The following is a 12,100-nucleotide window of genomic DNA, read 5'->3' on the forward strand; positions in this document are numbered from 1 at the left end:
CTACACTGCCCATCTGTGAGTCTGGACAGCAGAAGCTGCATTTTTGAACATGGATAACCAGTTGGGATCACATTTCCCTACCTGCCCTCATTTCCCCAACATGCTGTATTGGCAGAGTGTGATAAAAGTTCACCAGGGCAGTGGGGAAGTCCAAGGTATTCCGGTACCCAGGCTAGCAGAGTTCATCCTGGGCAGGTCACTTAACCCTGCTGTGCAGAACTGTTAACCATCTCCACGCCGTTCCTCAGTTGAGATAGAACCCAACCCAGGCCTGATGCATGTTCCTCAGTTGAATTAGAACCGAACCCAGGCCTGATGCATGGCTCAAATGACACAATGGGTATGAAGACACCTTGGGAAGATTTCTCTCCTAAGGAGAGGGAAGGGACACTGGGGTGAAGTGAAACAACCAATCCCTGCCAGAAGTGCTGCTGAAGATGCTGCAGGCAGGTCAGCAAGAACAGATATCCAGGCACAGACTTAACCTGAGGCCTCAAAGACATGTTTTGTTATTTTCTTTTCTCCTTTAAACATGAATTTCAGTTCTGGCTTACAATCAAGAGTCACGCACAAAGGGCTTCACAGTTTATTTATAACATTGGCTATAACTTTTTGAGTTCTATATTGTGGGCCAGGCACTTTCCTTATTATGATTCTAATCTTCACAATTATATTTTACATTAGAGCTCCTCCTCTTCTATCTCAGACGAGAATGAGGCTCCGAGAAGTTAAAGGACTTGCCTAATCTGCCCAAGAGCAAGGATTATAACAGGTCTTTTCTTATCCCGTGGATAGGACCCGTGCTCCTAAACCTGATTCAATGCCGCCTTCTTCTCTGGGTAAGAAAGACTTCTGAGGCAGGTGGAAGGAAGCAGGGAGAGAAGCAACAAGAGGCTCTTAGATTCCGGAACACACCCGACCGTGTAAAGTTCACCTCTACACACATAAAGTTTTTTTTTTTCAAGTCATTGAACGGCCGACAGACTCTACCGGCCATCTTGGTTGTGGCAATCCCAATTCCTTTTTATTTTTCTGTGACGACAACCAAGGGAATTAGGCAAAGCCCCCATACTCAGGCTTTTTAAGGAGCACCAGCGTCTCCCCGGGCAAAGAGCGCCGCTCTCCCGCCCGCCGAGGCCCAGGGCGTGGGCCGTCCCCAGCGCGGCCTTCTCTCGGCCTCTGCTTCCAGCTCCCGGGTCGGCGCCGGCCCGGGAGAGGCTCGGGTGAGCCCGCCGGGCCCCGCCCCGCGGCCCCGCCCCCTCACTTAAATACGCGTCGCCGGCGGGCGCGTCGAGCTCGCCGCGGACCCAAGATGGCGGCGTGTGGACGTGTACGGAGGATGTTCCGCTTGTCGGCGGCGCTGCAGCTGCTGCTGCTCGCCGCGGCCGGGGCCCAGAAATACCTGAGCCAGGGCGGCCACAGCCAGGGCCAGGGCCCGGGGGCCAAAGTTATTTCCTTCGTAGGGCAGCCTGGAGGCGGCGGGGCAGGGGGTCAGCAGCCGCCTCAGGCATCTCAGCTCCAGCAGCAGCAGCAGCAGCAGCAGCAACAGCAACAGCAACAGCAACCGCCTCAGCCACCGCAGCAGCTTTTCCCGGCGGGTGGGCCTCCGGCCCGGCGGGGCGGAGCGGGGCCCGGCGGGGCAGGCGGCGGCTGGAAGCTGGCAGAGGAAGAGTCCTGCAGGGAGGACGTGACCCGTGTGTGTCCCAAGCACACCTGGAGCAACAACCTGGCGGTGCTCGAGTGCCTGCAGGACGTGAGGGAGGTGAGGAGGCAGGACGGGGCCGGGAGGGCCAGGCCTGGTGCGGCCCCGAGGGTGTCGCCGGCCTTAGAAGCCGCTGACGCTGGTCTGCTGTGTCTCTTGCTTCCTCTGCTGCACTCCCTCCCTCCCTCCCTCCCTGCCCCTCGCTTCCCGGCGCGTTCCAAAAAGAGGACCCCACCCCCACCCCTCGTTCCCTCCCTGGTGCGGGGGGTCTGGAAAGGAGACCCCGACTCCTGCCGCGATCGGCGAAGGCCCACAGCGTGTTTATGTTTGCTCGGGTCTTTTGTGTGATGTTCTAAGCACAGTGGCTCCTCGCCGAAGACCTGCTCAGGATTTTGCCATCCGTTTCGACTTGGATAATTTGTAGCAACCTTTGTAAACATGCAAAATGTTGGCGTACTTGAACTGTTAAAGAATGATCTGCTCTTTATTGGCAGTAGGTAATGTTTGTTTAGGTAACTCGGGTGCTATTCTGATGTGTATTGTAATCAGCAGCCCAATTTACCGTCTTGACCGCATTCTTTTGTAATTCGCAAATTCCTGTTATCTACCGGCTGCTGAAAATAACGTGTGCCTTTTTTCCCCTTCACTTCTTTTGTTCAATTTGTAGTGAATCTCAAATTAAAGCTATTAGTCCAAGTGATTTAGAGTTCCAAAGCTTGAAAAGTTGGGGCAGCATTTGAAGCTGTAATACATATACAGCATTTGTGTTGGGGTTGTGAGGTCTTGCTTTTCTGATGTGTGAATGATTTTAACAGTACCTCTTAATGATCTAGATTTGATGTTTGATGTGATTCGGTTAAGTGACATAGAGAATTTCTTCTCTAGATTTAATGCTGCACACATAAGTGCGTATTGGACAATTTTCAAAGTTTTGGAGCAAATCTGGTAGCGATGCTTTTTTTTAATTTAATGTTTAGATACATAGAATTAGGCCCAAAGGTTGACGAGTAGAATGAAGCTGCTGCTTGACACAGTTTTGTTTGGGAATTTGTGTCATCAGAATTGTCTAAGGTGTTCATGGTCATGGGAAGACCGCTGGTTTATAGAAAATTGCTAGTCTTAGCAGTTTTCCGCCCTCATCACACTGTGATATTTGCTCTAGAACAATATCTATATTCTATACAGAGCTTTTTGGAATTTTCTAGTTGGTCTTTGGGGATATATAGTAGATGTTGTTCCCTCAAACTAGAATCCTAATATTGGTGACCAAACACTTTGTTAGTGGTTTGTCGCAGAAACAGGACATTATTAGGGAAAGTGGCAAAAAGTGGCCCATTCAAGGAGTAGATGTCTGTTTCTTTGTGTGCATTAGGGATGTTTGGAAACCTCCACTTACAGGAGCAGTCTTTCTTTGTCATACATGTAGAAGTGTGTAGCAGCATATATGATCCATAAATAGCTTAGATTTGACCACTTTTGGAGTCTGTTTAATTTAATAGGTACTGTCTTTCTTGGATTACTTAGTGCAAAGAACCTGGCCTGAAAATGTAGTCCTTGCTCCATCTTTGACTGGAAGATTCTCAGGAAAGATATTGTTTTAGTACCTACATTTTCTTCCCTTTTTTTTTGGTCTGGGAAAGGTTCGCCCTGAGCTAACCTTTGTTGCCAGTCTTCCTCTTTTTTTCCCTCCTCCCCGAAACCCCAGTACATAATTGTATATTCCAGGTATAGGTCCTCCTAGTTCTTTTATGTGAGCCGCCTCCACAGCGTGTCTACTGACAGACAAATGGTGTGGTTCCATGCCCAGAGCTGAACCAGGCCCCTGAAGCAGTGCGCTGAACTTTAACCGCTAGGCCATCTGGGGCTGGCTCTACATTTTCTTCCTTTATGGGGATGATATATAAACTCTTTGAGAATAGTTGACTAGGTCTTATGTTTCCTTTGTAGCTGTCGAGAGTACCTGATTCAGTGCTGAGATGCAGTAAATGTTGTCAAATGATTGAGGATGACTAAACTAATGGAGTCAGTTTTATGCTCCAGAGGAGGAAAAGGTGTCGTGTAAATTGGAGGTGGGGGTGTTTTGGGGGGCAGGGGTTTCCAAATTTCCAATTTAATTAATTTTCCTCCAATTTTGTATACGTAAAAATTGAAAGAAAAGTACCATGAACACCTGTGTATATTCTTCAGGAGGTGGGGCTATTTTTAAACTACATTTTTTTTTCTTTAAAGATAGCAAAAGGAGGGCCCGCCCCGTGGCTTAGCGGTTAAGTGCGCACGCTCTGCTACTGGCGGCAGGGTTCGGATTCCAGGTGCACACCGCCGCCTGGCTTCTCTGGCCATGCTGAGGTGGCGTCCCACATACAGCAACTAGAAGGATGTGCAACTATGACATACAACTATCTACTGGGCCTTTGGGGGAAAAAAAGGAGGAGGATTGGCAATAGATGTTAGCTCAGAGCGGGTCTTCCTTAGCAAAAAGAGGAGGATTAGCATGGATGTTAGCTCAGGGCTGATCTTCCTCACACACACACAAAAAAAGATAGCAAAAGAAAATTTTATTCCACTTAGTTTGAGAATTAGTTAAATCTGATTTATGTATTTGAAAGAGCATAACTTAATGACAGAAGTAAAAGAGCTAGGCACATTTGAAGTGAAATTGTGGAATATGTTTTGTATTTCCTTTTTGGTAAGTAGAACTGTTTGATAGGGAAGTAGATGTGCTTGTTTATCCCTTTGGATACAAATTTGGGGAAGATTTTTCTCTGTGTAGTTGCTATTAGAATTATGAAAAGGCAAAGCGTGTAAGTATTTAAATGGCAGTATGGTAAACCACATTTTTATTTTGAAACAACATGGGAATATTTAGTGTTAGGTTAAGTCTGAAGTTCAAATATTTTAAGGTTCTCTCCAATGTAGTGTTCAAAGTTATGTAGTAATTCACTTACACAATTTATTTGAAGGTATTTATGGTTACCTTTAAATAATTTCAACTGATACTTTCATTTTATTTAATGCAGCATATGCCAACAAATTAAAAATGTACGTGTAAATTATAGTAAAACTGCATATAGACTATAGATTAGTTCACACCTTTTCCTCCCTCAGTCATTGTGGCCGTTATTTTGAAAGTGTGTGCTCTTTTTTTTTTTTAACTCTCAGATGAGTCATGGTTTTTAAAAGGTCAAATGTACCCAGTCGGCCCACTGTTAAATAGTAGGTGTAATAACAATATTGGTGGGATAGTAGTCCTGGTTATATGTATATATAACTAGTAGTAGTTGTAGTTATAAAAAATATAACTAGAAAGTATAAGGGGAAAAATACACCCTGGCTGGTTTTAACAGGTGGAGGAATAGCAATACCAAAGAAAAAGAAGATACTACACTTCTAGCTAGTATTTGATAAAGAGATAAGACATGCTTTATGTTGAGAGTGATTTTAAAATACTTCATATATTTTTGGCTAAAATTATCAGTTGTATCTTGTGTTTATAAGTTTCAGATGGAGACATTGGTTCCTTAGGAGAGGTTTATTAGTGATGTGCATAGTTTTTCTTAGATTTAAAAAACCAAAAAACCTTCTACTATGGAAAATTTCAAACATACACGGAAGTTGAGAGAATAGTATGATGACTCTCCATGTATGCATCACCTAGCTTCAACTATCTGTACTTTTTTTTTTTTTGGCACATGAGTTGGGAGACTGGCATGTTTTAAAGCAAATCCCTGACACTATGTCATTTCACTTATAAATACTTCAATATGTGTCTCTGATAAGGACTTAAAAAAAATAAAACTAGAACCTAAGTGTAATTTTTTAGTATTTAAAAACATAATGAAATATTTCTTCTAAATTTCATGGTACCTTCTCTTGTTATATCAGTTTAGATTCTCTTGATATATCAGTTTTAGATTATAAATTTGTGGACCACTATCTCTAAGCTATGCACATAGCGAATGCTTTGTAAATATTTACTTAAGGTGTACTATTTTATGTTTTGAACAGGAATTAACATTTCATCATTACACACTGTAAACCCACTTTCAAACTCATAAAGTGAACGTTTTCCTTACTGTATGCTTAACCTTTCACTTAACTGTATCCTAAGGTAGTGTACCACCCTATCTATATTATTTAATATTCTTGATAGTCCTGTGAGGTAGTGTTATCTTATTATCTGAGTTGAGAAATAGGCTCATAGAGATGAAGTAATTTGTCCAGTGTTACATGCTAAGTAGTAGAGCTGGTATTTAGCAAGTTTTCTTTCTTTCTTTCTGTTTTTTTGTGAGGAAGATCAGCCCTGAGCTAACATCTGATCCCAATCCTCCTCTTTTTTGCTGAGGAAGACTGGCCCTGAGCTAACATCCGTGCCCATCTTCCTCTACTTCATATGGGATGCCGCCACAGCGTGGCTTGACAAGCGGTGCGTTGGTGCACACCTGGGATCCCAACCTGCAAACCCTGGGCTGCCGAAGTAGAGAGCGAGAACTTAACCACTGCGCCGCGGGGCTGGCCCCTAGCAAGTTTTCTCTGATTTCAAAGACCTTACTCTTTCAAGTCTACCCTGGATAGTTGCAGCTAGCAAAAGTAGTACGTGACTGTTGAGAATGTTAGGGGTTTATAAATGGACACAAAATGAGAGGGGTCACCTGGAACTAGAATCCTCTTTTTCTTCACTACTGAGAACAGTTGGATAGCAACAGCTCTTATACATTGGAATATTGTAGATTTTTCAGGCAGACAAACCAGCATTATTAGACAAAGCTAATTTAGTTACTAGTCTGAGTCTATCAGGAGCAGAATTTCTACTTAATGAAAAGATTTTCAAATCCCATCTCACCTTAAGCGGGATTTGTACTAGTGTAATGGAAGAATTTAGATATATTTCCTGACTATTTGTATTTTTTTTAACATTTTTTAAAAATTTTATTTATTTATTTTTGTGTGTGTGAGGAAGATCAGCCCTGAGCTAACATCCATGCTAATCCTCCTCTTTTTGCTGAGGAAGACTGGCTCTGAGCTAACATCTATTGCCAATCCTCCACCTTTTTTTTTTCCCCCCCAAAGCCCCAGTAGATAGTTATACGTCATAGTTGCACATCTTTCTAGTTGCTGTATGTGGGATGTGGCCTCAGCACCGAAGCGGTGCGTCGGTGCGCGCGCCGGGGATCCGAACCGGGCTGCCAGTAGGGGAGCACGAGCACTTAACCGCTAAGCCAGGGGGCTGGCCCCGACTATTTGTATTGAACCCATGGAACAGCACAGAGTGAACTAGGACTAGAGCTGGCACTGCCTAGGACTAGAGCTGGCACTGCCTGTAACTAATTGTATGACTGTGGGCAAGTCATTTTACCTCTCTGAGTCTCAGTTTCCTCATGTGTTAAATGAGAGGTTTGAGTGATAGTACAATTTCTAAGATCCCTGTCATTTAACCTAGATGAGTTGTTTCCTGTAAACATATATTCTCTATATGTATATCTTATATAGTTACTAGGATTTATATGTGTACTATCTCCTGATTCCTTATTTGTTCATGGGGGGAAAATAGTGATATGAATAAAGCAAAGAGCAATTAGTCCAAACATTGTTTGCCATTAGGATATATTATAATTGTTTTCTTTGAGCCACTGTGGAACTTCTGCCTATGCTAACTCTCAGTGGTTGGAAGCAATCTAACCACGTAATCAAGGCATTATTGATCTCCTGTTATGTACCTATCATTATGGAAGAACACGGATACTTTAAGACACTACCATTGTTTACAGTTGGTTTGATAAATTAGATCATGAGCAAAAACAATTATATAAGAGAATGTTAATCACTTGGTGTCATATAGACAGTAAATTCTTTAGGGCAATGAAAAGAGCACAAAATTAGGATTTAGACTTAGGTGGAACCCAGCTCTGCTACTCTTAGCTTAAAAATCTCACCACTTTTTTTTCTCCTTAAGTAGGGCCTGTCTACTTTAGCCCTGTCGTAAATGAAGATACACGTGAATTCTTGACTTTGATGTGCTAATTATATTTTTTTAATATATATTAAATGAAATATATGGTCATTAAAGTGTATTATACTAACACATACCACCTGAAATCATCTTGCTTACCACCTATGGTACATGTTTTGGAAAATACAAAGACTGGATTATCTCTTAAGATCCTTCCAGCTCTGGTACTTTGTTTGTTTGTTTGTTTTTGAGGAAGATCCGCCCAGAGCTAACATCTGCCAATCCTCCTCTCTTTTTTTGCTGAGGAAGAGTGGCCCTGGGCTAACGTCCATGCCCATCTTCCTCCACTTTATATGGGATGCTGCCACAGCATGGCTTGCCAAGCGGTGTGTCGGTGCGTGCCCGGGATCCGAACTGGCGAACCCTGGGCCGAGGCAGTGGAGCGTGCGCCCTTAACCACTTGCGCCACCGGGCCAGCCCCTCTGGTACTTTGTGATTCTGTGCTCTGTTGGAATATAAAACGTGCAAGGGAGTCATAAGCACAGGTGAAAAGGGAGATGCTTTGAGAAATTAAGGAGGCTGTACTGACTGAAGTAGAGGGTTTGAGAATTTTTTCAGTCTAGATTATCAAGGATCGTCCATGTACCACTGGCTCATTCTTCAAGTAAAGCCCAGAAATGGGATGTGTTTTATCCCAACCTGAGATAAAAATATTCCTGGAGATAAGTGCGAGTTAACTGTAAATTAGCACTGTCATTTATGGCAAACACTTTTTAAGAAATCTCTTAATCAGAGTGCTTTACAGTATATAGTTGCTTAATAATTCATTGTTCTTTGGAAGAAAATAAAATGTTTGAACAGTCCAAAGGATGAAATGGTGCTTTTCTTTTGTGTGCATTTCTCCTAATTTGTGTTCAAAACAAATTTAGTCAGCAACAATCCAAAACATTGTTTCCTGTTTATATGAGATATTTATATATTTTAAAAAGAAGCAGTTAAAATGGCTTATAGGATGTCATGCAAATTAATTTTTCTTCCTTCAGCAAGCATTTATTGAATATATGTGCATACTGTGTGCAAGACACTGTGCTTACTGTTATAGGATACAAATATATGTTAATAGCATTTATTGAGGGCTTTCTGTGTGCCCTGTCCTAAGAGACCAGGTGTTTTCTAGGCATTATATCTCATTTAATCCTATGAGAGATGTATTATTCTTATTTTTTTAAAATTATTTTTTTAATGAGGAAACTGCCTCAGGGCCAGCAAGTAGTGGAATTAAGATTTGAAAGCAAGTCTGTCCAACTGTAAAATAGCTCATTCCCTCTGCCCCATCCCTGTGGTAGTTCAGTGTGGTAGTCCCCAGCTATATGTAGCTATTGAGCAGTTGAAACATGAGTAGTCTGAATTGAGATGTGCTGTAAGTGTAAAATACACACTTGATTTTGAAGACTTAGTGCAAAAAAAGTAAACTATCTCATTAATTTTCTTATTGATTACATGTTTAAATGACAATGTTTTGGATATTTGGGGTTAAATACATTATTAAAGTCAATGTTACTTTTTATTTTTTAATAAAATAGAAAACATAAAGTAGAAAACATAAAATAATGTGTATGGCTCATATTCTATTTCTGTTGGACAGCACTGATCTAGGAGAAGAAAAAGGTATCTTCACTAAAACCATAATACAAGTTATAAAGTAGTAAATACCATAAGAGAAGGATAAATTAAATGCTATCGGCATACGGTAGAGGAAATAGTTGGGAAGATCAGAAAAAAGCTCTTCAGTACTTTTCATTCTTCTTAAGTTGATTGTTCATATCTTGAAATTCTTAATTTAGCTACCTTAAAATGCCTCGTGATCTGGTTAATAGATGGATCTCATCTTCCCCTTGCCTGATTTATGAGTTGTAAGGGCTGCTGTAGCTCCTTCAATTTGAAAGGAACAATATTTATAAAACTGGAAATCAGTAAGTGACTCATCTTTATTTGGTTGAGTTAGATCAGTTTGAAACTTAAGAATCTCAAGTGATGGCCCTCAGAGCTGTGCCAGTACTAACCCTTGTATCTGCATTAAAATAGAGTGTGGAGGAACAAGAAGCGTGGACTGGAATCTAAAAACAATGCGTTAAGAGAATCAGGCTTCTATTTTCATTCAGCTTTAATAATTTTACTGAAATTAGAAAATTATGTTAGATTGAATGCATGGTATTTTCAGTATCTATAAATTCTCCTGTTGAAGGCTTGAATAACATGTATAACTCTTTGTAGGAGGAATCATAGTGAAAATGGGTGCCGACTTGAATTCCTGAATCTGTACACTTGTAAAATAGAACATACTCTTAAACGTTTTTGTGTTCCTTTAAAAAGTAACAGATGTGATGTATATTTAAAATCATAAATAAGATAAACAGTTAAGTGAAATGATATGCAAGAAAAATTAACCAGGAGAATGTGCATATAAATTGTAAATTCAAATGCAAAGTTACAAAAAAAAAAAAGAACGAAAGAAAACGAAATCATGTTTAAAGAAAGTACTCTGGTATCTAGCAAGGTTTCATTTGTAGTTTAAGTTTAAACTAGAAAGACAGCCTGCAAGTCACTTAACAGAATTCCCAAAGTTCCTACATTGCCCAAATCAGCTGTGTAATGTGATCAACAACATGAAGTGGACAGAAACTTCAAGGAGGGAGAAGGGGATGTAATGGAGAGTTTTATTCATGAACAAAATCTGCCATCTGTTAATTAGTGCCTATTACATGCCTATTACATCTGAAATAAAAATCGAAAGAGATAAGGTCCTATAGTCATGTGGAGCTAGTGAAAGGAGAAGCAATGTGGTGAATGGCGAAACAGAATGGGCTTTGGAACTAGAGTCCTGGATTCAAATCCTAGCTCACTTACTACTTACTGGGACCTTGGACGAATTAATCTCTTCAACTTTCAGTTTTCTTATCTATAAAACTGAGGTAATGAAATGTACTCCCACAGGGTTATGGTGAGGATGAAGATATTTTAAATGTGTAGACCATCCATCAAATTGCATTCGCCCATAAATGATCTTTCCCTTCCCTTTCTCTTGGTTGTTGCAGGTGAAATCACTCAAGATAAGGCTTTCTGTTCACTGTCTTAAGAGAAATGTGAAGTGAACTGTAATGCGCCACACCTTTTATATAATCCTTCCGAGGCTCCTTCAAGAAAACGTAGGTTGAACTTGAAGAGTTAGGTCAAGGACATTTATAGAGTCTTTTCCGGGTATTTAAAATGTGTACACATTGAGATTATGGAGTGCAAAGGGATGAATTCTCTTGGTAAAGGAATTCAGTTCTACCAGATATTCTTTAGTTCTCTGCCTAAATGATGCCTAAATTTGAAATATGCTGCCTGTCAAACAAAGGAAAACTTCATTCTCTCAGATAAGAGGAAAAAAATTAGTTCTTTTTTTTTTGAGGAAGATCAGCCCTGAGCTAACATCCATGCCAATCCTCCTCTTTTTGCTGAGGAAGACCAACCCTGAGCTAACATCTATTGCCAATCCTCGTCCTTTTTTTCCCTTTTTCTCCCCAAAGCCCCAGTAGATAGTTGTATGTCATAGTTGCACATCCTTCTAGTTGCTGTATGTGGGACGCCGCCTCAGCATGGCCGGACAAGCGGTGCGTCGGTGCGTGCCTGGATCCGAACCTGGGCCGCCAGTAGCAGAGCGCACACACTTAACTGCTAAGCCGTGGGGCTGGCCCCAAAATTAGTTATTATATTCTGGAGACTGGATTACTCCCTCTGTCGAATGGAATAACTAAGAACATAGCTATTGTATCAGCTGAGAAACAGGCATTGATTTTATCTTTTGCCCTTTGTAAGACCAGATAAATATAAAAATCACTGATATTTTCTCAAAGGTGACAACTTTTAAGAGGGAAAGTAATATGTAACGATTTTTTTTTTTTTCACGAGGAAGACCAGCCCTGAGCTAACATCCATGCCAATCCTCCTCTTTTTGCTGAGGGAGACCAGCCCTGACCTAACATCTATTGCCAATCCTCCTCCTTTTTTTTCCTTTTTTTCTCCCCAAAGCCCCGGTAGATAGTTGTATGTCGTAGTTACACATCCTGCTAGTTGCTGTATGTGGGACGCCACCTCAGCGTGGCCGGATAAGCGGTGCCTCAGTGCACGCCCAGGATCCGAACCCAGGCCACCAGTAGCGGAGCGCGCGCACGGAGCGAGCGCCCTTAACCGCTTAGCCATGGGGCCGGCCCCTGTAATGGTTTTTATATTGCTACGATTGGAACATTCTCTGGCCTATGAAACCGTCTATATTAAAGTATAAATATATAAATTAATCATATATTGAGGACAGTGCAAAAATATTTTTAGTAGGTAATCCTTCTTTCTGAGGTTAATTAGGTAGCAGAGTTAGTTTTGAAACAGTTAGAATTCCACAATCTCATATT

The 12,100-nt window shown here is 41.4% G+C and overlaps 1 protein-coding gene across 1 annotated transcript in view; it reads left to right on the forward strand.

The window, feature by feature from the left end:
* Positions 1–1,297: 1,297 nt before the first annotated feature.
* GLG1 (golgi glycoprotein 1) overlaps positions 1,298–12,100 on the forward strand; it is a 152,993-nt gene continuing 142,190 nt past the window's right edge. The window contains exon 1 of the mRNA XM_014792685.2: positions 1,298–1,762. Within this exon, the coding sequence (XP_014648171.1) occupies positions 1,313–1,762 (450 nt within the window). The 5' untranslated portion in view covers positions 1,298–1,312. The remainder of the gene's footprint in view (positions 1,763–12,100) is intronic.

The sequence above is a fragment of the Ceratotherium simum genome, chromosome 30 (genome assembly GCF_057802395.1).
Source record: "Ceratotherium simum simum isolate JZ-2026a chromosome 30, ASM5780239v1, whole genome shotgun sequence".
NCBI lineage: Eukaryota > Metazoa > Chordata > Mammalia > Perissodactyla > Rhinocerotidae > Ceratotherium > Ceratotherium simum.